At 37.8% G+C, this 25,378-nt stretch overlaps 1 protein-coding gene across 3 annotated transcripts in view; it reads left to right on the top strand.

The window, feature by feature from the left end:
• fto (FTO alpha-ketoglutarate dependent dioxygenase) overlaps window positions 1-25,378 on the top strand; it is a 138,093-nt gene that overhangs the window by 66,753 nt on the left and 45,962 nt on the right. Inside the window, exon 9 of one of the 3 annotated variants that reach the window (XM_079434119.1) lies at window positions 3,473-6,317. The exons of the other annotated variants lie outside the window; for them this stretch is intronic. Coding sequence (XP_079290245.1) covers window positions 3,473-3,542 — 70 coding nt within the window. The 3' untranslated portion in view covers window positions 3,543-6,317. Of the gene's footprint in view, window positions 1-3,472; window positions 6,318-25,378 lie in introns of those variants that run through there. 3 annotated transcript variants of the gene reach the window in all.

The following is a 25,378-nucleotide window of genomic DNA, read 5'->3' as shown; positions in this document are numbered from 1 at the left end:
TTATTCTTACAGTAGCCTTATGAAGTGTGTTTTCCCCCTCAGAAATTGGGTTGTGTATTTAAATTTGACTGGATATCAGATGAAGTCATAAAACAATTTTAATTTTATTTATATTTGAATTAATAAAAATTAAACATTTACATTTTTGGCAAATGAAGTGGATTTACTATTAAAATTAAAATATTTTTGTGATTATTTCTTTTAAAAAAATTAACAGCAGTAGTAAGTAGTAGTATTATGTACATTCTACTAAATAATAGTAATATAGCCTATTTCTGGCACACGGTTTAATAGCTTTAATAGACTGTTAAACCAAACTTTTATTTTGACGGGTTGCCGTGAATACTTCTAAAGTTCTGTGTGTGTATGATATGACGCTAGTTTTACTCAAATTAAATGGTAAAATGCTCGTAAAGTGCCTTTCAGATCAGTTCTGGAGATATTGTTGATGTATTTATGTCCTCGTTGAGACGGCAAGCGCCACATTAGTAAACAAAACCGCACGTGCAGCACATTCACACAGAGACGCGCAGAACATGCAGGATTCATATTTAAATCCACTTTTGCAGCTTAATATTTACAGATACTAGTCCATATCGCGATTTGATTTAAGTGTAATGACCTACTTTTGATTAATTCATCCAAACTTTGACAAATTCTGTGACATTCCGCGTTAAACTGTAAATTCCGTTTTTATGACTGGATTCAGTGCGCGTTCTCTGCATCGCGGAGATCATAGATCCTACAGATAGCGCTCCTGCTGTGTTCTTTATCAACCAGAGCAGTCATCTTTCTATTCACTCCACTTTTGCTATTTAACCAGAGCGAAGGAGACGAGTGCGGTCACGTGTGGTGCTTGTCCACGCGCCTTTGGAGAGAAGTGAAAGTGACAGCTCGGCTAGTATCGGTGTATCGATACTTCGGGAAATTAATATTGGTACCGTTCAGATATTTCAGTATCGATATTTATCGAAATATCAGTATTTTTGACAACACTACAATCTTGATACACTTTATTTTAAGTTGGTTAATGTCTGTGTGCTTAAATTTATAATTATGCTGTATAAAGTCTGAAACACATATGTGGTTCTTTTGGTTACATAACTCTTTTGGTTACATAAATAGCTGTGTAACAGACTCAGGTCTGTTACATATATATTGCCAAAAGTATTGGGTTACCCCCTTCTAATGAACAGGTTTGACTACTTTAGTCATTTCCATGAGTACAAATCTTAATGTTTAAGCATATAATGATATTCTAGCGAATTGTGTGCTTGAGCCAAAAACTCATCACCAAACACCAATGACTTGTATATGGGTACAGTCATTTTAGACACTTTCAAAACTGTTGCAACAGAGATGGAAATACAGTTTTTAAATACGTGAATTATGCTTCCATCTTTGTTGCCACAGTTTTGTTAGTGCCTTCTTCTGTTCTAAAGAAGGGGGTGTCCCAATACTTTTGTCCATATAGTGTATGTATAAATCATTGGTGTTTTTGAGTTTTTGGCTCAAGGTCTGCATTTAGAGTCACGATTAATAAAGCGTAATTTTCTCACAATTACTTGAAGAATATCATGTTATGACTTCAATATTAATGCTGGGAGATTTCAAAACTGATGCTTTTGAACGTTAGCATCACACATATCCAGCTTCATATCTATGGGTTTTCATAGATGGTAGGTTTTTTCGGTAGAGACGTACTTGAGAGGTGAGGAGCTCCGGTTTGAATCCCGTGTAACTGCGGTTCGACAAAACAGTTCAAATATGCACAGTTGCATCAACAAATGCATTTTTATATCAGTTTTGCATTTGTCAACAAAAGGTAGGTTTTGGGTTGGGTTTGGTGTAGGGCATATTTCCAACATGATTTCTCTTTGAAACTGCGGCGAAATGTGCAGTAAGGTACGTAAAACGGTCTTGCTAAAAAGTGCCTCCATGTACATTTATGCCATGAGACCAGGTTGGAACTTTATTATAAAGTGTTCAAATATTTTAATTGAGTTAATCATTCATAGCCACAATGCATACATTGTGGCAAATGTTTGTTTGCATTTGAGCATGTGAGTGTTGCATCCTGGAGGCCGTAGCTACCCTCATCACTCACCCTCAGTGCGTGACCTTTGACCTCAGGCTCTGAATGTCTGTATTTTAGTGAGTGTCTCAGTGTGTTGAGTGTGGTGTGACCTCTCGTACTTCACCTGGGTGGAAACCTTCTGAACAGAAATGCCACAGGCTGTCATCACACACTCTCACACACACACACACACACACACACACACACACACACACACACACACACAGAAAGGTCATGGAGTTCAGAGGGCAAGCAGATGTTTCTCCACAGACTAGAACATCAAACACCAAACATTACACACATTGGCAAACATGATTGCTTAATCACCAATGTTTTGGCAATACAAACGAGGTCAGTGTTAATGCTTTACGAGTAACGTGCATCGAATAATTACATTCTTTTAGAGGAATAAAGTTATTAGCACGTTACTTTTTGAATTAATACTATTATATTTAGTGTTTATATAGCACTATAAGCACTATACTTTAAGTAATGCACGCTTTGTATTATTTGGTATATTTATTGTCAAATGCAACCATTTATTCCTCATAATTGACAGTACTCAATAGTCTTGCAAGCAAGTTCTTCTGTCATGCAGGATCATATTCTTGTGAACAATCCTATTTCTCTTCCATTCCATTGGACAAAACATGAAAAAAAGTAAACATGAAAAACGTAAATGAATGTGCAATCAAATTGTTTTTATGCTTAGATTTTAATGTGCTAGTATTATTTTGTGTTTTTATACATTAGAACCTTTGTAATTTTAATTGGTTTCTATTTTTACATTGTCAGTTTTCAGTATTAGAATTTAGTAATTCATGTGCTTTTGTCATAATTAGTTTAAAAAAAATCTCTATTTTTGTGAAGCTTTTACTATGCTTTATTTTTTTATTTGTTTTAATTTTAGTCATTTTTATTCATATTTTGGTTAGTTTCTAAGGCAACATTTCTATTTTTTATGTTTTAAGTTTAAGTTTTTCATGTAATATTTGTATTTTATATTATTTCACATTTATTTCAGTTACTATAAATAATTTTTAACAGTTTTAGTTTAAAACTGCAACTGCATTAAACTTAAATAATCATATTTATATTTGCAAAGCTGAAACATTAAGATATTTGGGAAAGATGTTGTCAGGGGGGTAGGTGATTGAATCTTGCATGCCACCACAACATGGCACGACACAACATTACAAGCATTATAATAATAAAAAGGCCAAGGATTCAGAAAACCTAAAACTAACATGTTAATTTCCTTAGATTCACAGTCTACATGTTTTTAGGAGTAACAAAAAAGCTATACTTAAAACTACCATTCCCAAGTACTGAGTGTATCACATATTGCATATGAACACATTCACAGTTGGTTTTCCCTCTGTTTTTATTCCTCAGTCTCACTTTCATTGGCACACAAATTCACTTCACTGGTTGTCGTCTCATGAGGAACGGGGTGTCTCCATAGCTGTCAATCCTGCGGCGTATCTTTTGTCCCAGCAGTGACTGTGTCCCTCCCACCAGGGTCTGACAGAGGACAGACAATAGAGCTGCTGTCCCCGAGTGGAGGGAAAAAGACCGTTAACGTCTATCTTCAATGAGAACGGACAGGTTCACCCTGCACATGACAGCTCTGATGCTGGGGAGACCTTTACAGTTCGTAAGGATGGAGATATCACGCACACACTTGAGGGTATGCTTGAGGGTTCGATGGCGTTTGCGCTCGCTAACTCATCAGTTTAATTAACCAAACCGCTTTTGTGTGTGAGTTTACCTGCCAGTAAGTAGGGCGGGTTAATGAAAAAGCCGTATCAACACACAGGTACACACCCGTATGCGAACATACTTAAACACACACACTCATGGACTCAAATGATAGTGCAGTGTGCTTTTTCTTATGGCCTGTGATGGGTGTTTTAGCATAGCTGGCTAGAGCTTCTTATGCGTTTCACCGAAGGCTCCAGTGCTCACGGGCAAACACCTGGACTTGTTCTCCATAAAGACATACACATACATAGATATTCTCCTGCTGGAGTGTTTGCTCACTACACAGCGCTTAGAGAGGTAACCCATTTATTTGTGTGCGTCTGGGTGTTTTTCTTTTATCATCGACAGGGCTATAATTAGTGTGAAAGTGATGGTTGGGCTTAAAAGCTGTCATCTAATTTGTCTGTCTTTATCAAAACAAACATGTGTGGTCCCTCCCTTGCGACGTGCGTGCGATGTGTGATTACCAGTAGAATGAGCGTCTGAGAGTTTGATCGTAAATTACTCCGCTATGCCTAAACCACTGTTTAGCAATCATAAAGCTATGCGTGACATACCCACCACGGCTGCCGTCCCCTGCGTATGCCCGCTCTCATATGCCTGCGGTTGTCAGGATTGGAGAGTACATGCAGTGACCCACTCGGTGAACCGCTTGGATTTGGGGGGGCGCCAGTACACACTGGAATGTCGTTCTTATTATATTTGTTTGTGGAGAGGAAAAGTAAGTCCTATTTGTTTCTTTGCTCGTATGTTTGTGGCGAACGAATGCAAACAAGTACAAGGAATTACACCCAAATGAACACATGCACACTGGTGAACACATGTGGCTTCCTAATAGCTGGGTGGATGAGGCCTGTTTCTCGACACATGGAAGGCTTCATTATGTGACCAAACTCTAAACAACAGTTTATAAGAGGACATGATTCAGCAAGTTGCCTCCCTGTGTAAAACTAACGTTTCTCGGATGAATCCAAATGAGAGGGGAGAACGCCATTAAAAAAGAGAAATTGCTTTTCGTTTTAATTGCTCGCTTGGCTTAATAAAAACAGCATCGCATAATTATGCTTTTTGCAGCAATGGTAAAAGGTTTGCCGTGCTTGATGCAATTATGAGCACCGCAGAAATTCGGGGCCCCAGCAAGCAGTTGCGCACTCTGCTATTAAGCGTTGATTTTATATGGAAAGAGAGACTGAAAAACTCGTGAGGCTAACCAGAGTGGCGCAACATTACTGCATCGCAGGAAATGCCAAGAACGGTCCGAACTGAAGCGAGCGAGAGGGGTGAGGATATAACTGAGCTAGAATGTAGAGCTGTGCTGGAGCTTAATGGCTACTGAAACACTTTAACAAACTGAAGCAGACGCAATCACATTTTGTTAACTCAGCTGTTTGATACACTTGAGTTTGCTGTATAAAACGCTGGTCTTTACTTTTAAAACAAAGCATATTAACACCTTTATTGGTTTGGCCTAAAGGTGAGAGAGTTCACCCAAAAATAAAAAAAAATCTCTTTACTCAGAAGCAAAGACATTTGTTAATAAAATGGGATTAAATACATAAATGATATTTGTCTTATTTAACTTATTTAATTATTGCAGGTTTGTTTATTGTTCTGAGTTTGCATTTGATTGTTTTCATTCATTTTGCTGAATCTGTTTTGTGCACGTGAGGTGAGTAAATACAAGTTCATAATTAGTCTAGAACTACAGTAATATGTTCACACAACGCTCTGCATTTACTCCCGATTTCTCTCAACATGGCAACACCATTTGAAAAAGTAACTCAGATATTTCCTTCTAAATTAAATAATAATAATGCGTTACTTTACTAGTTACTTGAAAAATTAATCTGATTATGTAACTTGTTACTTGTAATCGGTTCTCAAACAAAGTGGCTCTCAAGTCAAGAACTCACCCTTTAACCCTCATAACAGATTCAAAACTGTATGGTTTCAGAGAAGCATTGCTTTATAAAACAGTCAGAACTTAATATTTTCAACTAAAGTCACAATGTTGTCTGATCAGCAACTTCTCATTAATGAGTGAACATGAAAAAAGTTACAAAAGTAAAGTTGTAAAAAAACAACAACCTTGCAACGTGTACTGCGTTAAGCTAACTGAGACTTGTTATAGCACTTGCATATATCATTGGTCTTTTGTTGGTTTTGATTGCTTCTATTGTCCTCATTTGTAAGTCACTTTAGATAAAAGCATCTGCTAAATGACTAAATGTGAATGTAATGTAAATGTTTCTAATTTGAAAACGTAACTTTAGAACTAGTAACAAAGGAGTGTTGAGTTGCTTCATAAAAAGCTTATTGTATTACTGTATTAAAAACAGTGTATTGTGTCGTAGAGTATTATGAGAGAGAGACTGACTGAAGAGGTGTGATTACCTGCATCTTTTACAACATTCATTCTTCAGCTCAATCTCATATTCACAATAAAACATTTGTTTAAATGTCCGCAGAGGAAAGCGATAGGCTCTTTGTCGTACTATTCCTTTCATCTGTTAAGGGTGATTTCCACTGACAGCGCTGCTCGGTGCATTTGTTGATTGTGTCTTACAAGCTGTTGTTAAAAGTAAAAATAATTTCCGTTTGAGTCTTTTTCAGTATACAAGTTTTTACTGCTGACTCGTTAAAACAGTCTCTTGTCTCAATCTAATGTAACTAAAATCACCATCACAAACACACACTTATTCCAAATACCAAATACTACTATTGTTTATATACAATATTATTTACTGAATAATAATATTTAATAAACAACAACAGGAATAATAAGTTTCTTGACAATTCAATCAAAGGTACAAAGACTGATATACAGCGTTGAAGTTACAAATATAACGTGATGAGATTTTGCCCTCAGCCAAAACTTTGGATTTGGGTGTCCGCCATGACACTCGCTGTGAGAAACAAGGCAACTCTGGCAAGTGGAGTGATACAAACTGTGAAATGGCTTTTTAAGTTCTGTTGGAATCTAACATCACATTCTTATCAGCCAATCAGATTCGAGGACCAGAAAGAACTGTTATATGAATATATTTGAAATAAATGAATACTTTTGTTGAGCAAGGATTCATTTACAGTGTTAAAAAGATTTATTTTTCAAAATAAATGCTGTTCTCTTGAACTCTCTATTCATCGAATAATCCTGGAAAAACATGTATCATGTTTGGATCAAGTGTGGAAATTACGACTGTTATAAATATTGCTAAAAATAAGAAATGCTTCTAGGGCACCCAATCAGCTAATTAGAATGATCATGTAACACTGAAGACTGCTGAAAATTCAGCTTTTCTTTTTACAAGAACAGGTTACATTTGAAAATATATAAAAAAATTGTAATTGGAAAATATTTTACAGTGTAATATTTCTAAATATTACTGTTTTGTTGTGTTTTGATCATATAAATGCTACCTTGATGAACATAAGGGAGTCAAAAATGTTTGAAAGCTTTCAACATTCCAATTTATTTCAAATAATTTTTATTTAAAGGTAGTGGGTTTTTACTCTGTGCTGTAGCTCTTAAATCATCTTCTTTTTTTGGCAAAAATGTCCATATTCAAATGTGTGCATTATATTTGAAATATGCAAATGTAATTAAGATTGCAGAGTCATTTCCTTACACAAAGCTACACTCTGGTTTTGTTAGACTTGGAATTTTGTGTGCACAATATGAGGACAACTTTTTTTATATGATTTTATGTACTTTTTGAAGCTCGACTGCCTTACATCAGTGTTAGATGAATAAATTATGACATTTTGATTTCTGAAAGTATTCCTTTAAGATCAAGCCAGGGAAGAAGGTGGTTATTGAATCTGACAGCTTGCCCAGTGCAAGTGTCATGTGACTGTTCTACAGATGTGCCTGCATTGGTCTCGGGTTAGAGAATATGAATATCTTACTTATGACACTGTAATCTGAGTCATGGCAGTGTGAGTAGTTCATGGGCTCACAGAGCCATTAGCCTACATGAACGCTAATGTGTTCTTATAATACCATTTCTCTTTTTCTCCCAAACACAAACTCTCTTCCTCTTTCTTATGGGGCACCGAAAGATGCAGGAGGTGGCAGGGCTTTATTCTGTGTTTGTGCGTGTGTAATTAGTTCTTCATATTCTTGACTGTGCTGAAGTGACATGAACGTTAATGATAGTGTTAGCTCTTCTTAATCTCCCTCTCCACAGACACACACACTCACTCCTTTTGCCCTTGCACTGTTAATTATTTCCAACACCGCTGGAGCAGTCCGCTTCATGGCAAGCATATTGTGGCTGGCAGGCAAGTGGCGAGTTATAAATGATCCTCAAGGTGAAGATGTGACTGTGAGGAGATAGTTATGAAAATTTCATCTGTCTATGCGTTACAGCTACAGCTGCTGCTGTCAGTGGAGAAATTACTGCGGGTCAGCCCTGTCAGAGAGAGAGAGGGACATCAGAGCGGACCTGTCAGACCCCTAAACACACACTCACCACAGACTGTCCCCAAGCTGTCTGTGTTCATTACCAAACTTAGACAGGGATACAGCAGGCAGGTGGAGCAGACCTTTCAACCTTACCTACTGCCATCAGCTGCTGTCTGTGTGCGGCTACGTCTCGCTCCAAATTACCAAATGTTGCTATCTATAAAATAAATAGCGTGTGATGTGTTTGAAGGTGCAGTTTGATATTTTTTATTGAATAAAGGTCACCAAAAAATGAATGTGAAAATTAATTTTACTTTTAGGACTCTTTGAGATTTTTTTTAATTGTGACATATAATGAAAAGAAAATCATTATTATAATATACTGATCTAGTGTAGAATCCTTTTACATTTTAACATTGACCAGCTAGGTCTGAGAAAAGGGTAAAACAATAAAATATTTACATATGAAGCATTCAAAAAGTAGCAAAAAAAAGAACGATTAAAGTGTGATACAAATTTTATAAGAATGTGACCTTTTATTTACAAAAAGAAGTGTTTTGAATGAATTGAAATTAGTTTTAATAAAAATCGACCCTACATTTTTAAAAATTATAATACAGTAATTATCCTTAAATAATGGAAAAAGGGTTTTTAAGACTCTCTTGTCTTCACAAGGTCAATTTTTTACGTTTTTCAAATAATGCAAAGAATGTGAAAGTGATTTGTAAAAATATTTTAAGCACAACATAATGTCTTATGAAAAGAAAAAAAGATATTTACTCATCAAAGTGATCAGTGTGGATGCAAAACATTTTGCTATTGTAGACATGCCCTATTCACAAGTATATTTGTTGCCTATAATTTATTCCACAACTGAGAGTGTCAATATTGGGCACTAATATAAACTGATATAAAGTGGGAAGGACTCAACTAGGGCTGCCATAAGTCGGGACCACCCTTATAAAGAATCGTATGTCAAATGTGCGGTTCATTTCTTTATGAATAGATCACATTAAGTCAATATTGTTTCACTCATCACTAGTTTTGTGTGTGTGTTTGCGTGCATTTATGTTTGACAGGTAAAAATAAGTTCACCTTTCTGACGTCCTTAAAAGGATTTTCGCAGCTTCAGTCTATCCTGAAGCACTGTAATTAATACAGGCATGGCCTGCCATCTCCCTCTCCCTCACCACCAACTTACAGTTTCCAGAGAATTCTATTAGCCCAGTCCAGCAGCTGTTAATTACCTCTCTACATCCGTTGCTCTTAGACAAATGAAAAGCTCTGGTACAGATGTAGGATAGAGTGATACACTGCCTTTCCTCTGCCTCCTATAAAGCCACTTTCGGAAATGGGTCATCAATCCGCCGATGATAAGTGTCTTTGGTTGGTAATGAGTGTTTTATCAGGGTGGGATTAGTGCAGATATTTTTTGTAATTAGTGTACTAGCACAGCTCTCGCTGCTTTCTCTGAGGTGTTTGTCCGTGTTTTACTCGAAGCGAATTGTGTGTGAACTTTTCTGAGAATGAAAGAAGCCGGCCCGGGAGGGAGCGGAGCTTATACAGGACTTTGAAATAAAAACAGAGAGCTAATCCACAGCCAAGTGCTTTACAAAGAGATTTCAAATTAAGTGAGAAACATCGGATGGCCTGGATATAGGAATGAGGCTGACAATAGGCGATTAAATCAGAGCAAGCTTATAATAGTGCTTTAGCTTGAGTGTGTTTGACTAAAGGTGCTGAGTGTGAACTGCAACTTGACTTTAACATTTTTGACCCATCTCTCAGTTTGTAAAAACAAATAAAATGTTTACGGGTGTTTCTTCAACTACACTTTTGGCTCTTGGACCTGTGGAAGAGTTTGAAGAGTTTCTTTTTTACTATTATTTTAATGAACATTTCCACGTCCACAACCCAAATTATGTATTCTGTGGCAGGCATGACAGTGACTGAAATTATTTTTGGACTAAAAAGACATATATTTCTTGCAAAGACTATGAAAATGTGATTTAGTTGTATCTTAAATACACAATTTTAGCACTTTTTTCCCCCCCAATAATTTGAGAAAATTACATTGCTTACATTCTTTTAGATTAAAAAGCAGAGCTTTATGGGTTTGATTCCCCAGGAATGCAAGAATTGATAAATTGTACAGTACTTGAATGTAAGTCGCCAAATACAGTACATAAATGTTAATTACATGTAGATTGGAGATAATGCGTAAAATATAAATACTCTATATGCAATTGATATTTACTTTTTTCTTTTATGTTAAGATTTTTGTTTATTTTACTGTTTTAGTTATTAGGATTATCACGGTTTTAAACAATTTACATTTTAACAATGTGTTTTTACATATTGAAAATTAACAGGCTGGGCCTGGGACAAGAGTAAAACAGTAAAATCTGTACATAAAAAGCACTCAAAAGGTAGCAAAAATATATATTTTTAAAATTATGGTACAATTTCTTGAAGAATTTGACCTTCATATAAAAAAGAGAGTTGTTGAAATAAGTAAATTAAACCCTAGCCCTAACATGAAAATGACCACAGTTAATGAAACAACCTTCATCAAGCTGAAAACAGGGACTTATGAGTTATATTTGTTACTTGTGGTAAAAATTTGTCTAAATAATCCCTTCGAGGACCTACATTTTTATTCTGGATTCTGGTAACCAATTAAATTACTTTCCGTAGTCTGCATTTAAAAAAACTTTACGGATGACTGACGAGTTAAAATGATTTACTGTGCTAATCGACAGGCATAGTTGAATTGTAGTTGAAAATAACTATCAATATTTCTTTAATAAGTTCAGTTTGGCCCTCTAGTTTGAGTTGGCTGTGTGTTGCAGCTACTAGAACTCTTAATCTCTTGTATAACCATGTCTCTCATGTAAGAAGTACATGCTGTTTTCTCTCACTTTCTGCATCTGCTTCTGTCCTATACCTGATTTCTTCAGCTTTGCTCCATCTTGAGGCTCTCCAGTGCTAGCTTACACAGCCTCTGGTCTGCCTGCGAGTCTGTTAGCTCAGAGGTCACATTATCAACCCACTGCTGGGGGCTTTCAGCCTCAAGGTACCCACTTAATTGCCTGTGGGAAGAGGAGGATTCACTTTCAACTTTCTTCTCTCTTTCTCATTGCTTTGAGATATCCGCTGTGAGTCATTTTTGTTTCCTCTGCTCTCCTTTCTGTCGGAGGGCTGGCTTTTTTTCTCGCTCATGAAATCACAATGCGATGTATTCTGCCCGAGGTGCAACTATTCAGAATGCCGTTTGACACAGAGGAGCTGAATTCCTGCTGCTCGCTGCTGTTTAAACGACCCCACGAGCTCCGAGAGGTCATCGAAACACACACATCTCTCTCTCAGGCTGCAGTCGGTGGCTTATCTGACATTTATGAGGCTCTAAACTGCACTAGCGGGTCCACTAAAAGATATCTGATAAATAAACACATCAGGCTCAGTGCATTAGAAACGCTCCTTCCATCCTTATGGATGCTTTATGAGAATGTTTTTAGCTTAGCTTCTTTCATTTATTTCTCAGATGTTTACTCTAAATAGAAAAACAATTAATTTGATTTGCTTTTGCTAAGGAGACCAGCATATTTTGAAGGCTCTGTTAGCTGCTATAAAAATAAAAATAACATGACTTCTCAGTGGTATGATATGTGTGTGTCATCTGATTGAGATGTGATACTAATTTTTAAAAACTCATATTTTGCCTGTTGTTTCCTAACCAAGTACGCTGTGATAAAGCAAAAGGCGAAGAAAATGTTTCTGCTTTGTAATCCCCCCCCCCCCCCCCCCCCCACACACACACAGTTCTCTCCAGCAATGACCATAGAAAGCAAAACAACATTTGGTTTATAACCATTTAGTTTCTATTTCTGAAACATTGTGCTGGTTTGCTTATGACTGGTCCTGCCCACTGAGAAATGTAATCAATCTAAATTTTATACATTGTTATCTGTACATTAAACATCAGATATCTTCTGACTGGCTGTAATTGTGCTACGTTGCAAAGCATTTTTTCCTTAAGTTACTAACAAATTTCTTGTCACAGCATACCTGTATAAGACACATGTGTGTGTGCAAATTGTTGAACAAAATCTGTTGGATTAATTATTCCGAGCGTAGAAAATTATACTTGGTGACTGCACATTAATAGTTCTATAACAGTATATATTGTGCAGAAGTTAGAATGACCCTGATTCCCTTACGATAGGATTTTTCCATTGGCTTTTGGATTATTGTAGAAAATAAGATCTTTGATAAACAAAAGTGATTCTGGTCTACATAGTTCACTCAAAAATGAAAATTCTGTCATTAATTACTCACCTTCATGAACACATTAAGATATTTTTAATGAAATCTGAGAGCTTTCTGGCCCTGCATAGACAGCAACACAACTACTACATTCAAGGCCCAGAAAAGTAGTAAGGACATTGTTAAAATAGTCCATATGACATCAGTGGTTCAGCTATAATTGTATGAAGCTACGAGAATAGAGCCATAGTCTACACTTTTTCAGGATGTCAGCCTACAAATAGTCTCTGCGCATTAAACTGGTTAGAAAAAAAGTATTTTAATGTCAGTTACACAGTATTATGAAAACATACAAGTGCACACACTCCTGTGGAATTTAATTCATTTCTTACCTGCTGTTTTGATTCTCCATAATAGTTGAGTGCATGTACCTTTCACAAATGTAATTGTTTTAGTGTAGACTTCTCTCCTCATGTCTGTGCTGTTCACTACCTGTCTCTGATTAGTGTAGTGTGCAGGCTGTGCAATAAAAGACTGTGGTAGCTCTAATTAGTAACATGCAGTATCTAATAATGAAGTCTAAGCGGTTCCTCATTACGTGCTCCTGGAGCTTGATTAAAATGTCAAGGTTTGGTGAGGACAGATTTGGCCAGAGGGTTTTTATTTTTTTGTGTATATGTGCTTTGTAGTCGTCCGTAAATATCTGCGCTTCAGTTCGTTTCCAGTCTTTTAATTGCTAGCTCCGGCTGTAGTCATTTCACTGAATCATTTTAACAGAAACAAAGCAATGCCCTTCCTAGCAGCTCTGTTGTTTGATGCGGCCATTGTTTCTGTTTCTGTTGTATCAGCAAATGTGGTGACTGTGCCCCCTACCCACAATCAGTCACTGGGTTAGTTAATGGTCATTTCTTCATTTGACCCTAAAATACTTTCTTATTGCTCAGCATCCAGAGGTATCAAAGCATCCTTCAAACTGGTCTGATACCAGGTCTGGTCCGTTTCCTTGAGAGCTACACTACCAGTCATACATTTGGACATATCAATAATAATATTATCAATAATAATAATAATAATAATAAAAATAATAATTACGATGATGATGATGATGATGATGATGATGATGATGATAATAATAAACAATAAAAATATATATTTATAACGTTTATATTCATTATTATTATATGCTTCCATTTGTGATCATAATGCTTCCATCTTTATTATAGTATAAAATGTATTGTGTGTGTATATGTATGGATGTAAGTTTCTGTTTTTATCATTTTAATATTTTGATAATATATATTATTATTATTATTATTAAATAGGGCTGTAAAGTCGATTAATCGTGATTAATCATCCAGAATAAAAGTTTGTTCACACAATATATGTCTGTCTACTGTGCCTATTAATATGTAAATATAATACACATACATATACAGGTCCTTCTCAAAAAATTTGCATATTGTGATAAAGTTCATTATTTTCTGTAATGTACTGATAAACATTAGATTTTCATATATTTTAGATTCATTACAACACAACTGAAGTAGTTCAAGCCTTTTATTGTTTTAATATTGATGATTTTGGCATACAGCTCATGAAAACCCAAAATTCCTATCTCAAAAAATTAGCATATCATGAAAAGGTTCTCTAAACGAGCTATTAACCTAATCATCTGAATCAACTAATTAACTCTAAACACCTGCAAAAGATTCCTGAGGCTTTTAAAAATTCCCAGCCTGGTTCATTACTCAAAACCGCAATCATGGGTAAGACTGCCGACCTGACTGCTGTCCAGAAGGCCATCATTGACACCCTCAAGCAAGAGGGTAAGACACAGAAAGAAATTTCTGATCGAATAGGCTGTTCCCAGAGTGCTGTATCAAGGCACCTCAGTGGGAAGTCTGTGGGAAGGAAAAAGTGTGGCAGAAAACGCAGCACAACGAGAAGAGGTGACCGGACCCTGAGGAAGATTGTGGAGAAGGACCGATTCCAGACCTTGGGGGACCTGCGGAAGCAGTGGACTGAGTCTGGAGTAGAAACATCCAGAGCCACCGTGTACAGGCGTGTGCAGGAAATGGGCTACAGGTGCCGCATTCCCCAGGTCAAGCCACTTTTGAACCAGAAACAGCGGCAGAAGCGCCTGACCTGGGCTACAGAGAAGCAGCACTGGACTGTTGCTCAGTGGTCCAAAGTACTTTTTTCGGATGAAAGCAAATTTTGCATGTCATTCGGAAATCAAGGTGCCAGAGTCTGGAGGAAGACTGGGGAGAGGGAAATGCCAAAATGCCTGAAGTCCAGTGTCAAGTACCCACAGTCAGTGATGCTGGTGTTGGTCCACTGTGTTTTATCAAGGGCAGGGTCAATGCAGCTAGCTATCAGGAGATTTTGGAGCACTTCATGCTTCCATCTGCTGGAAAGCTTTATGGAGATGAAGATTTCATTTTTCAGCACGACCTGGCACCTGCTCACAGTGCCAAAACCACTGGTAAATGGTTTACTGACCATGGTATTACTGTGCTCAATTGGCCTGCCAACTCTCCTGACCTGAACCCCATAGAGAATCTGTGGGATATTGTGAAGAGAAAATTGAGAGACGCAAGACCCAACACTCTGGATGAGCTTAAGGCCGCTATCGAAGCATCCTGGGCCTCCATAACACCTCAGCAGTGCCACAGGCTGATTGCCTCCATGCCACGCCGCATTGAAGCAGTCATTTCTGCAAAAGGATTCCCGACCAAGTATTGAGTGCATAACTGAACATAATTATTTGAAGGTTGACTTTTTTTTGTATTAAAAACACTTTTCTTTTATTGGTCGGATGAAATATGCTAATTTTTTGAGATAGGAATTTTGGGTTTTCATGAGCTGTATGCCAAAATCATCAATATTAAAACAATAAAAGGCTTGAACTACTTCAGTTGTGTTGTAATGAATCTAAAATATATGAAAGTCTAATGTTTATCAGTACATTACAGAAAATAATGAACTTTATCACAATATGCTAATTTTTTGAGAAGGACCGTATACAAACCCGATTCCAAAAAAGTTGGGACACTGTACAAATTGTGAATAAAAACAGAATGCAATTATGTGGAAGTTTCAAATTTCAATATTTTATTCAGAATACAACATAGATGACATATCAAATGTTTAAACTGAGAAAATGTATCATTTTAAGGGAAAAATAAGTTTATTTTAAATTTCATGGCATCAACACATCTCAAAAAAGTTGGGACAAGGCCATGTTTACCCCTGTGTGGCATCCCCTCTTCTTTTTATAACAGTCTGCAAACGTCTGGGGACTGAGGAGACAAGTTGCTCAAGTTTAGGAATAGGAATGTTGTCCCATTCATGTCTAATACAGGCTTCTAGTTGCTCAACTGTCTTAGGTCTTCTTTGTCGCATCTTCCTCTTTATGATGCGCCAAATGTTTTCTATTGGTGAAAGATCTGGACTGCAGGCTGGCTATTTCAGTACCCGGATCCTCCTTCTATGCAGCCATGATGTTGTAATTGATGCAGTATGTGGTCTGGCATTGTCATGTTGGAAAATGCAAGGTCTTCCCTGAAAGAGACAACGTCTGGATGGGAGCATATGTTGTTCTAGAACTTGGATATACCTTTCAGCATTGATGGTGCCTTTCCAGATGTGTAAGCTGCCCATGCCACACGCACTCATGCAACCCCATACCATCAGAGATGCAGGCTTCTGAACTGAGCGCTGATAACAACTTGGGTTGTCCTTGTCCTCTTTAGTCCGGATGACATGGCGTCCCAATTTTCCAAAAAGAACTTCAAATTTTGATTCGTCTGACCACAGAACAGTTTTCCACTTTGCCACAGTCCATTTTAAATAAGCCTTGGCCCAGAGAAAATGCCTGCGCTTCTGGATCATGTTTAGATATGGCTTCTTTTTTGACCTATAGAGTTTTAGCCGGCAACGGCGAATGGCACGTTGGATTGTGTTCACCGACAATGTTTTCTGGAAGTATTCCTGAGCCCATGTTGTGATTTCCATTACAGTAGCATTCCTGTATGTGATGCAGTGCCGTCTAAGGGCCCGAAGATCACGGGCATCCAGTATGGTTTTCCGGCCTTGACCCTTACGCACAGAGATTGTTCCAGATTCACTGAATCTTTGGATGATATTATGCACTGTAGATGATGATAACTTCAAACTCTTTGCAATTTTTCTCTGAGAAACTCCTTTCTGATATTGCTCCACTATTTTTCGCCGCAGCATTGGGGGAATTGGTGATCCTCTTGCCATCTTGACTTCTGAGAGACACTGCCACTCTGAGAGGCTCTTTTTATACCCAATCATGTTGCCAATTGACCTAATAAGTTGCAAATTGGTCCTCCAGCTGTTCCTTATATGTACATTTAACTTTTCCGGCCTCTTATTGCTACCTGTCCCAACTTTTTTGGAATGTGTAGCTCTCATGAAATCCAAAATGAGCCAATATTTGTCATGACATTTCAAAATGTCTCACTTTCAACATTTGATATGTTATCTATATTCTATTGTGAATAAAATATAAGTTTATAAGATTTGTAAATTATTGCATTCCTTTTTTATTCGTAATTTATACAGTGTCCCAACTTTTTTGGAATCGGGTTTGTATATATATTTAAGAAATATTGTGTGTGTGTCGAATTTGATGTGGATAGATTATAGATTATAGCCCTATTATCCTTTTATAAATTGTTTTATTAATTTTGTTGAGGGTCCACTCCATTATTCTTATGCTTTAACTACATAATTCTCATTCATTTAAATACAGTAGTCAACATTTGAAGTGGAACAAAAAAGTTCATCAAAGTTGTCCTAAGACAAGAACAGGTATTGTTTTGGTTTTAGGACAACTTTGATGAAAGGTTTTGATCCACTGTATTTGATCTACTGTATTAAGTTTAGGGGAGATGTTTCTGATTAACCAAATATAAAGCTCTTTAGCAGCCAGTTTCTTTCTCTTTTGCTGTGCTTCTTTGTTCCTCTCCCTCCTTTAACCGTCTTTTACACTTTTTTCTCTTTTCTGTCGTAAAATACTACAGGTTTGTAAATTCGGTACATGAAGGAGTGTTTCTATTGCATTGTAATCAGGGCTGTTTTAAATTGCAGGCAGCTGAAGCAGACTTGAGGGGGGTCTCTGTATTTTTATAAGACACTTAGAGTCTATGTATCAGACCCAGCGCTGTAGATCCTGCGTGCTAAATGGCATTTATTCAGCCGGTTAGTCTGGGAAAGCATATGGTGCCATTTGGAGCATCAGACTGTGGCATGCTGTTCCTCCTTAATTAGAGTAGGCCAGCTAGTGAGTGCCACACTTTAGCACTCTGTCAGTTTCCCATGCACCATGCAGTCTGAGAGGTCACACACTAACTCCACTGATTACACTACACACTGGATGGACGGGGATCATCTTTAACTATGGTTGTTGTGTACGTGTAGATGTTTGAGTGCATCATTAAGAGGTGTGAAGTTCAGTTTGTGCAGCATGTTGGTGATTGGCCAGTCACCTGGGAGATACTTACAGAGAGGAAGAGCAGGTTGGCAGCACTGTAGGTTGTCTTTGTTAGGAGTCACTGCTGGGATTTCACTTTAGAGAAGTCAATCAACTTAAAGAGACACACTATGGATAAATGCACTTCTCAATCTTTCATAAACAATGAGCCTCTCATAGCCGTCCCACTCTCCTCTCTGTCTTTCATCACTCTTCTCAGGTTATATACCTCACCCGTTTTAGAATAAAGACCATATGGCTGTCCTATTTCATTTAAACATTTTGCAATCAGTATGCAGATCAAAAATCAACTGGCCAACCATAAAAATGATGTAAACTGGAACAATTCTCTGTTGGTGTCTCTTGGGTGCTTTCACACTAGAGCTTTTGGAGCAGACCAGAGTCTGTTTGTTACCGTAGTTCAGTTTGTTCGGATGGTGTGAGAAATGTGAAAGGTGGTCTGGAGTTTTTTTTGTACAAACTGTGGTACAATTCACTGTTGGTGTGAATGTGATGAGTTACTATTATTACAAAAGTAATTGATGTGTGATCATGCGAAAAGTAGGGAAATCATCCTTAGGTTTGAATTAAGCAGCTGAACCAAGTGTGAAAACAGCCTTAAATTACAGCTTTTAAAAAAACTTTATTTCTAATTATGCTCCAAACATCACCCTCAAAACTTGTCTCATATTTTGTGATCTTTCTTTCTCTTTTTGACTGTTTATGCCCAAACTGCCCAAATAAAAGTGTGGGAGAGTCAGCAGACAAATTAGCATATGCTGCATTTATATTTCAGCAGCATTTAAAACACATATCTTCAGCCGTGAATTATGCATGCTGTACAGAGAGGTTCTTGTCTTGGAGCCACCTGGGAACCTACTCTGATTTATTTATGTATTTAGATATTTGCTTTTTAAAAATGAAATTAATTATTAAATTAGCTATTTTCATTTCATATAGCATCCTTTTTTTTTTTTGCTATTGGATCTTTATTTTGGAAAAGCCATGAACTATGAATGCCTACGAATATAGAAATGCACAGGATGATCTTAGTAGGGACCCAAAACTCTTATTAGATTAAAAAAACAGGCCAAGTTTGAGGGTTCAAAAGAATTCAGCTGTCAGTTGAACTGTTTTTAATTTTTTTAATATCATTACTGCATCACATGCGCACATTTGAGCATGTATTCGTCGTGGTTTTATCTCTGTGAATATGAATCATTGGCAGTGATGGCGGAGTGAATAATTCAGATCCTCATGTCCTGTGGAATGTGGTGTAAGCAGCGTTTGATTGTCAGAGGATGGAGATTGTGTAATGGTAAACATGGCTTAAAAGACTCACATTTATTATGGACAAGCCTTTTCAAAACGCTTGCAGATGCAAATCCACCACAGATCAGTTTAAATATGCTGCGCACACTCCTGCAAAAATATCTGAATGAGTTTGAGATGTTTATGTAGATATTATCCTGCTCGGGTAAATCGGATGAGAAGCGTACGGTCAGGGGGGATGGAGTAAGTGAGGATATGCTTTATGTATCGGTGAATACACTCTGAAGCTCGTATTCATTACAGCCTAAATCTTGCCATCAAAGCCCCACTGTGAAGCACTGTCACAATATGATATAAAGACTGCTTTTAATTCATACTCTATATGTCTGTTCTTATTCCTATGAGACTTAGCGGCTGTTTATAGGTTTAGCATGCAGTAATGCGGTTTACACATTTAGCATCAGGCTAAATTGAAATTAATAGCTGCTTTGTTAGCGACGCAGTTGTGAGCTTCCTCATGATGATAAGCTGCGGTCTGTAATAAACACTCATCTCATAAACAGCACTTTCAGACACATGCTGGCCTGGGGCGCTCGTAACCGCTTCATATCACCATTTATTGCACCTTTAATAAGGGTTTAATAGAGTGTAGCGAGGTAGGAGTGAGAAGATTAACCTCTCCTAATGGGAGCTGGGAATTTGACCAGGTATCGCAATTTTTTGTTCGTCGTTTCTTTCCCAAGCGTCTAGTTAGCGCACGCTATATTTAGCCCAGTGTTGTTGGCCCATCCTGTGCGCCTATAATTTTTTATTCTCTGGCATGAAACGTTTGGCTCTTAAAGGCCTTTACTAGAAAGGTGTATTGGAGCCGTGCTGTTAGATGGGAAGAGTTTGTTTTTTAACCTCAGAACAGAATAGCAATACAAATTATTGGTGGGACTTTAAAGGTTAGTGTGGTTTTCATGTGGGAAGACTATCTTGACCGCATCTAGCCAGTTCTTTGTTTTTGAACTTTAAATATGCTATCGATTTGTTGTTCTTGATTTTACTGCCTCGCTTTAAAGTATTTGTTCTTGTGCCAGCACTAATCCATCCTCCATGTTCTTGAATGAGCTACTGAATAAATTACTTTCTGTTCAAGTACAACGCCGCCTTTGTTGGGCGAGATTGTGTTTGTCGAGAGGAGCAGCGGCTTCCTTTTCTGAGAGCACGTTTTCAATCCTGTACACAAAAGTCAGACATTTTCTTATTATCTCTTATTAAAGTTACCTCTAGGTCTGGATATCTAATTTTGCTCACTAACTCACTTTCTCCAAATATCAATTTGACCTCCCTTTTATTATTACTTTCTCCGTTCTTTCTGCCTTGTTTTCCACTCTTACTCCCTCTGTAAAGAATAAAGGTATTAATCTTTTATGTTTTGGAAAAATCAGACGACTGCTATTTGCGGGACCTCCTGTGCGGTTCAGGTCGGTACTCTGGCATGGGGAGAGAGAGAGAGACACCAAATTGCCGAGTAAATCAATACGTTGCTGTAATGTTAGGGGATCCACTTTCAAAGGGCGGCGTTGAAATTTGTAAGCCTTGGTTTTGATCTCTTTTCCATTCCACTCCAGCTCTTCTTGTTATCATAGTTGCTGTTGTTTGTATGTTATTTTAGCTTCTTTTCCAAGTAGCTATTTTGCGATTTGGACAGAAATACAATTAAAGGCCCATCTGGATGTAATGGCACTAACAGCAGACAGATGGATGGCTCTATTGAAGCCATACCTCGGCTTTGGCAGGTCTGGGCCTCAGTAATGTACGTCTGTAAATCGGGATCCTTCAGATTTGGCTAGTGTAAACTGTTGAAGGAGCTATCGGAGGACCAGAGGATGGGTTTTTAAGTGGTTAAGACAATGTGTGTTTGTGCCAAATAATATGCCCTGAGCTATTACGTCTCGACATCATGGCAGCAAGCTCTGTTCATTTTTACACAGTTTTAGTTGCATTTTTTTTTTTTTATGTAAGTGTGCTTTACATTTAGTTAATAATTTGTCAGATCCTATTTATTGGTTTTAGTCAGTGCATATACACATTCTGACTAGCACATAATTTGATGTAAGTAATATTACATTTATGTTTTCAATACACTATTGTATAAAAATTTGGAGTCTCCAATTTTGGTTTTTAAGAGAATTCTCTTATACTCACCAATGCTGCATTAAAAAAATCAAGACAGTAATATTGTAAAATATTATTGCAATTTAAAATAACAGTTTTTATTTAATATATTTTACAATTTGATTTATTCCTGTGATGGCAAAGCTGAATTTCCAGCAGCCATTACTGCAGTCTTCAGTGTCACATGACCCTTCAGAAATCATTTTAATATGCTGATTTGCTGCTCAAGAAACATTTTTTGTTATTTGCAGTTAAAAAAACAGAAACAGTGCTGCTTAATATTTTTTTTTTTTTTTGTGAAAAGTGTGATACTTTTTCCAGATTCTTTGAGCAATAGAAAGTTCAAAAGAACAGCATTTATTTGAAATATAAATATTTTGTAATATTATAAATGTCTTTTATCTCTTTTTTCACCTTTTAGGTCGTTTGCTACTTTAAAGACATTGTTAGTAAATGTATTTCTTAAAGTGTGGGGTTTTATCTTATTATGATTGTTTTTTTTTTTGTTTGTTTTTTTATTATTTTCATGATGCTTGTTTTTCGGTTTGTCTTTATCCATGACAAAATCCATAACCCCCAAAAATATTGGTAATTTTGTTGATGAGATTAATATTGCATGTAAAATATCTACTGAATCTGAATTTTTAGAACAATATAGTGCCACTCCACTTAAGAATAAAATGTTATCACCTATTTTCATCACAAAGTACTTTCCATCCTAAACAAACACGTACACTATCAGTGACAGGTTAATCACAGGTTATAGCTTTGACTGACTACCTGCACTGCTTGTTTTGTGCTAAATCTCCTAGTCAGAGACACAGGCATCTCACGTTTCTCCTCGACTGTCTTCAGGGTGATTGATTGTGCTGTGAGAATGAGGACAGACCTGGACTACATTTAAACACACACTTCTCTCTCTCTTTGTCTCCTAGAGCATGCAAGTACAAACATCTCTGACACCCTTTATTAGCTAGAAACAAACCCTGGAGGCTTGGGCCAAACGGGAAATATAGGAAAATTGAGCTGCTTTGAACCGAGGTGTTTTTGATAACTACTTGGTATGCTTCCTGAAGGATAACCTGTAGGCTTGGCTTCTTCAAACCTAATCCCTTTGATTAGGTGCCAAGCCAGATAGCGCGCACTTCCCCTTTCTCTCGTCTCACTCCCGATCCCTCTGTCTTCCTCTCCCTCTGAAGACCTGACCTACTCCTCCTCATCTGTCCTTTGAAATTGTTCTTGCCCAGACTCTTTCCGTATAGGTGGACAGGCACATAGACCTCATTAAGACCCTCTTCAGAAGTTTGGGTTTTGATGACGCCCTCCCACACAAAGAAACACATGCTTCTATCACTCCTGTTCAGGGTCACCGTGGCCTTCTCCTCCTCCCGTACACCCTGTGACGGCTGCATACTAACCTCTGCCAGGCATAACCCTTGGCGCTCTTGCCAGACTACTGTTTCTCTGGATTACGGGATCTTAAGGAGTTGCTCGTTGGCTGGCTGATGGGGTCATAGTGACAGTTGCTAGCAGATACAAGCTGAAGCCTTCAAGTCGGCCGGATCAGGCTCTGCAGATTCCATCCCAGTGCTTATTATCCAGCTCAGACCCGGGCTCAACCTTTGTAAACAGCCACCGGTTACCTAATCACCTCCTAATAGCTCTCAGCTTTGCCACTGAGCTGTTTGACCAGAATGTGGCACAGCCCTCCATAATCCTGTCAGAGTCCATTGAGAAGACTCGCTCCGCTCTGATATTCAAAAATGCAAACTTCTGCAAAATGACAGGATAAAGAAAACACAAACTGTCCAGCTGACACTCACACAGTAATAGGCAACCTCCACTGAATTAATCCATAAAACCCCAAAACCCCTCTTACAGTATTAGAGCTCATTTCTGTCCAGTTCATGTTACCCAACCCTGTTCCTCAATTGAATTTAGTCCATCACCAACAGTCTCAAACCCTGCTCCCAGAAGACCCCGGTTCCAGTAATCCTCCAATTTCATCAGTAGCTTCCGGCTCGTTGTCAAACCCACATCCCTAAAGCGTCTCTCATTTTGCTTTCTTATGTGTGGCTCTCTAAAAACACTTCTATTGTAGTCTCCAGAGGTTTTGTAAAACGTTTTCTTCCCAGCTGCAGTTTGTCAAATGTTTGTCAAATGTTGTATCAATTTAAATCCATTAGAACATCTATTTCAGGCCTTTCTATTCAACTTAGTATATTGTTATTTTAATAGTGTCAAATTTCATCTCATAAACACTGGGTTGTTGGAAAAATGGTCTTAAAGTTTACTTCCCTGTTGTTTTATCTAGCTGTTTACTTATAGCAACTAATGAATTGGAAGTCTCTCACATTCACAGGAAGTAGCTCACTCCTGCTTTGAAAAATAAGGTGGACATTTAATGTATAATGTCTATTCTTGCTTACAAGTGAAAGAAATTCCCTATTTGCTAATGCTATAAATTTATAGGACAGTGCTTTGGACTAATTCAATCCAGAAACTTTAAAAGCAGCTCATAAGAGCAAATTAGTTTGGAATTTAGGCTACATTGGTTGTGCTTTATGCTTTTGATTCACTAAAAATAACTGCCTCATGAGAGCCATTTTATTTTTGTGTGTATTCATTATAATACTATTCATGTGCGAGAATAGTTGGAAAACTGATTGGGGAATATACTTCAAACTTTAGGAGAACCGCACATTTCTTGGATGTCGATTGCCACCAGTTGCTTCCTAGTTTTGTAGCTGAAAACTAATTCAGCAATAGTGTTTCAATTTAGCTTGCTAGAGAATCTGTTTCCTGTCGCTGTTTCATTGAGCTGATAAACCCCTCAATTTTCTTACATACGGTCTCCTTGCTCCTTTCCAATGGGCCAAGGCTATCCAGTGTTCCCTGTTTAGTTGTTTTTTTTTCTTCTAACCCAAACCAGTCGTGTTTGAGAGACATCATCTCCCGTTACTATGCCTTCATCCATATCAGATGTTTTGTAAAAGATCACAGCTGGCTCTCAACAATGTTTTATTTGCCTTTTTCCAGCAGCCAATTGAAGAAACAAAAGCTGCCTCAACAAAAGGCACGTCAGTGTTTTCAGTACTTCTGGAGGAGTACTTGTGCTTTTCATTGCCGTGACATGCATGAATTCTCAGGAGATGTTTATTGTTAAGCAGACTGATCAAAACGTATCAACAGTGTGAATAGCTAAATTTGCATGCTAACAACTCCAGTATCCTGTCTACAGAAGCCCACAACCACTGTCAACCTTCTGATCAGAGCAGCATCATTTCAGTAGTTTCTTACGTGTTGAAGAAGTAGTAGTAAGTAAACTTTGATGTCCTAACATGGAGTTGACGCCCTGACGGAAGGGTAAGCTCCTCAAAGTGGCTCCACCACGATCTATTAAACATAAAGCAACATTTTGTAGAGTTATTTATTTATTTCTTCCAACTTTTGTCATGCCAGAGCACAGGGTGTGGATAAGCATGTGTCACAGCTCTTTACAATCCCTTATGATGAAGTCCCGCCCTGTCATAACGTAGCATTGCATGGTGCTAAAGCCTAGCCCCCAGCAGCCGGAGAGCACAGAGAGCTGCTGATATCCATGACTGGATTTGAGCAGGCAGGCCAGCCCAAGCCTTGTGCTGATCGCTTTTAGTCAGGGATGGAAAGCTGTCTTGAAAGGCTTGTTAATGGGAGGGAAGCCTCTGTAGCCGTGCGTTCTTGAGCGATTTTGTGCATGCGTGCTTGTCTGGAGGGGTCGGGGATGATTCTAGGCTAACAGACGTGGAAGATGGGACGACAGTGACCCTGAGCTATGCTGTTGCTCTAAAGTTACTGTAACTACCTCAGGAAACTTCTTCTTTTAGAACTTTGTGTTTGCTAACACTTTTCCACAGAAATTGAAAACTGGTTCTGCACTGGAATG

Source organism: Barbus barbus (genome assembly GCF_936440315.1).
Source record: "Barbus barbus genome assembly, chromosome: 2".
In the NCBI taxonomy this organism is placed as follows: domain Eukaryota; kingdom Metazoa; phylum Chordata; class Actinopteri; order Cypriniformes; family Cyprinidae; genus Barbus; species Barbus barbus.
This window is presented reverse-complemented; position numbering and strand designations above follow the sequence as displayed.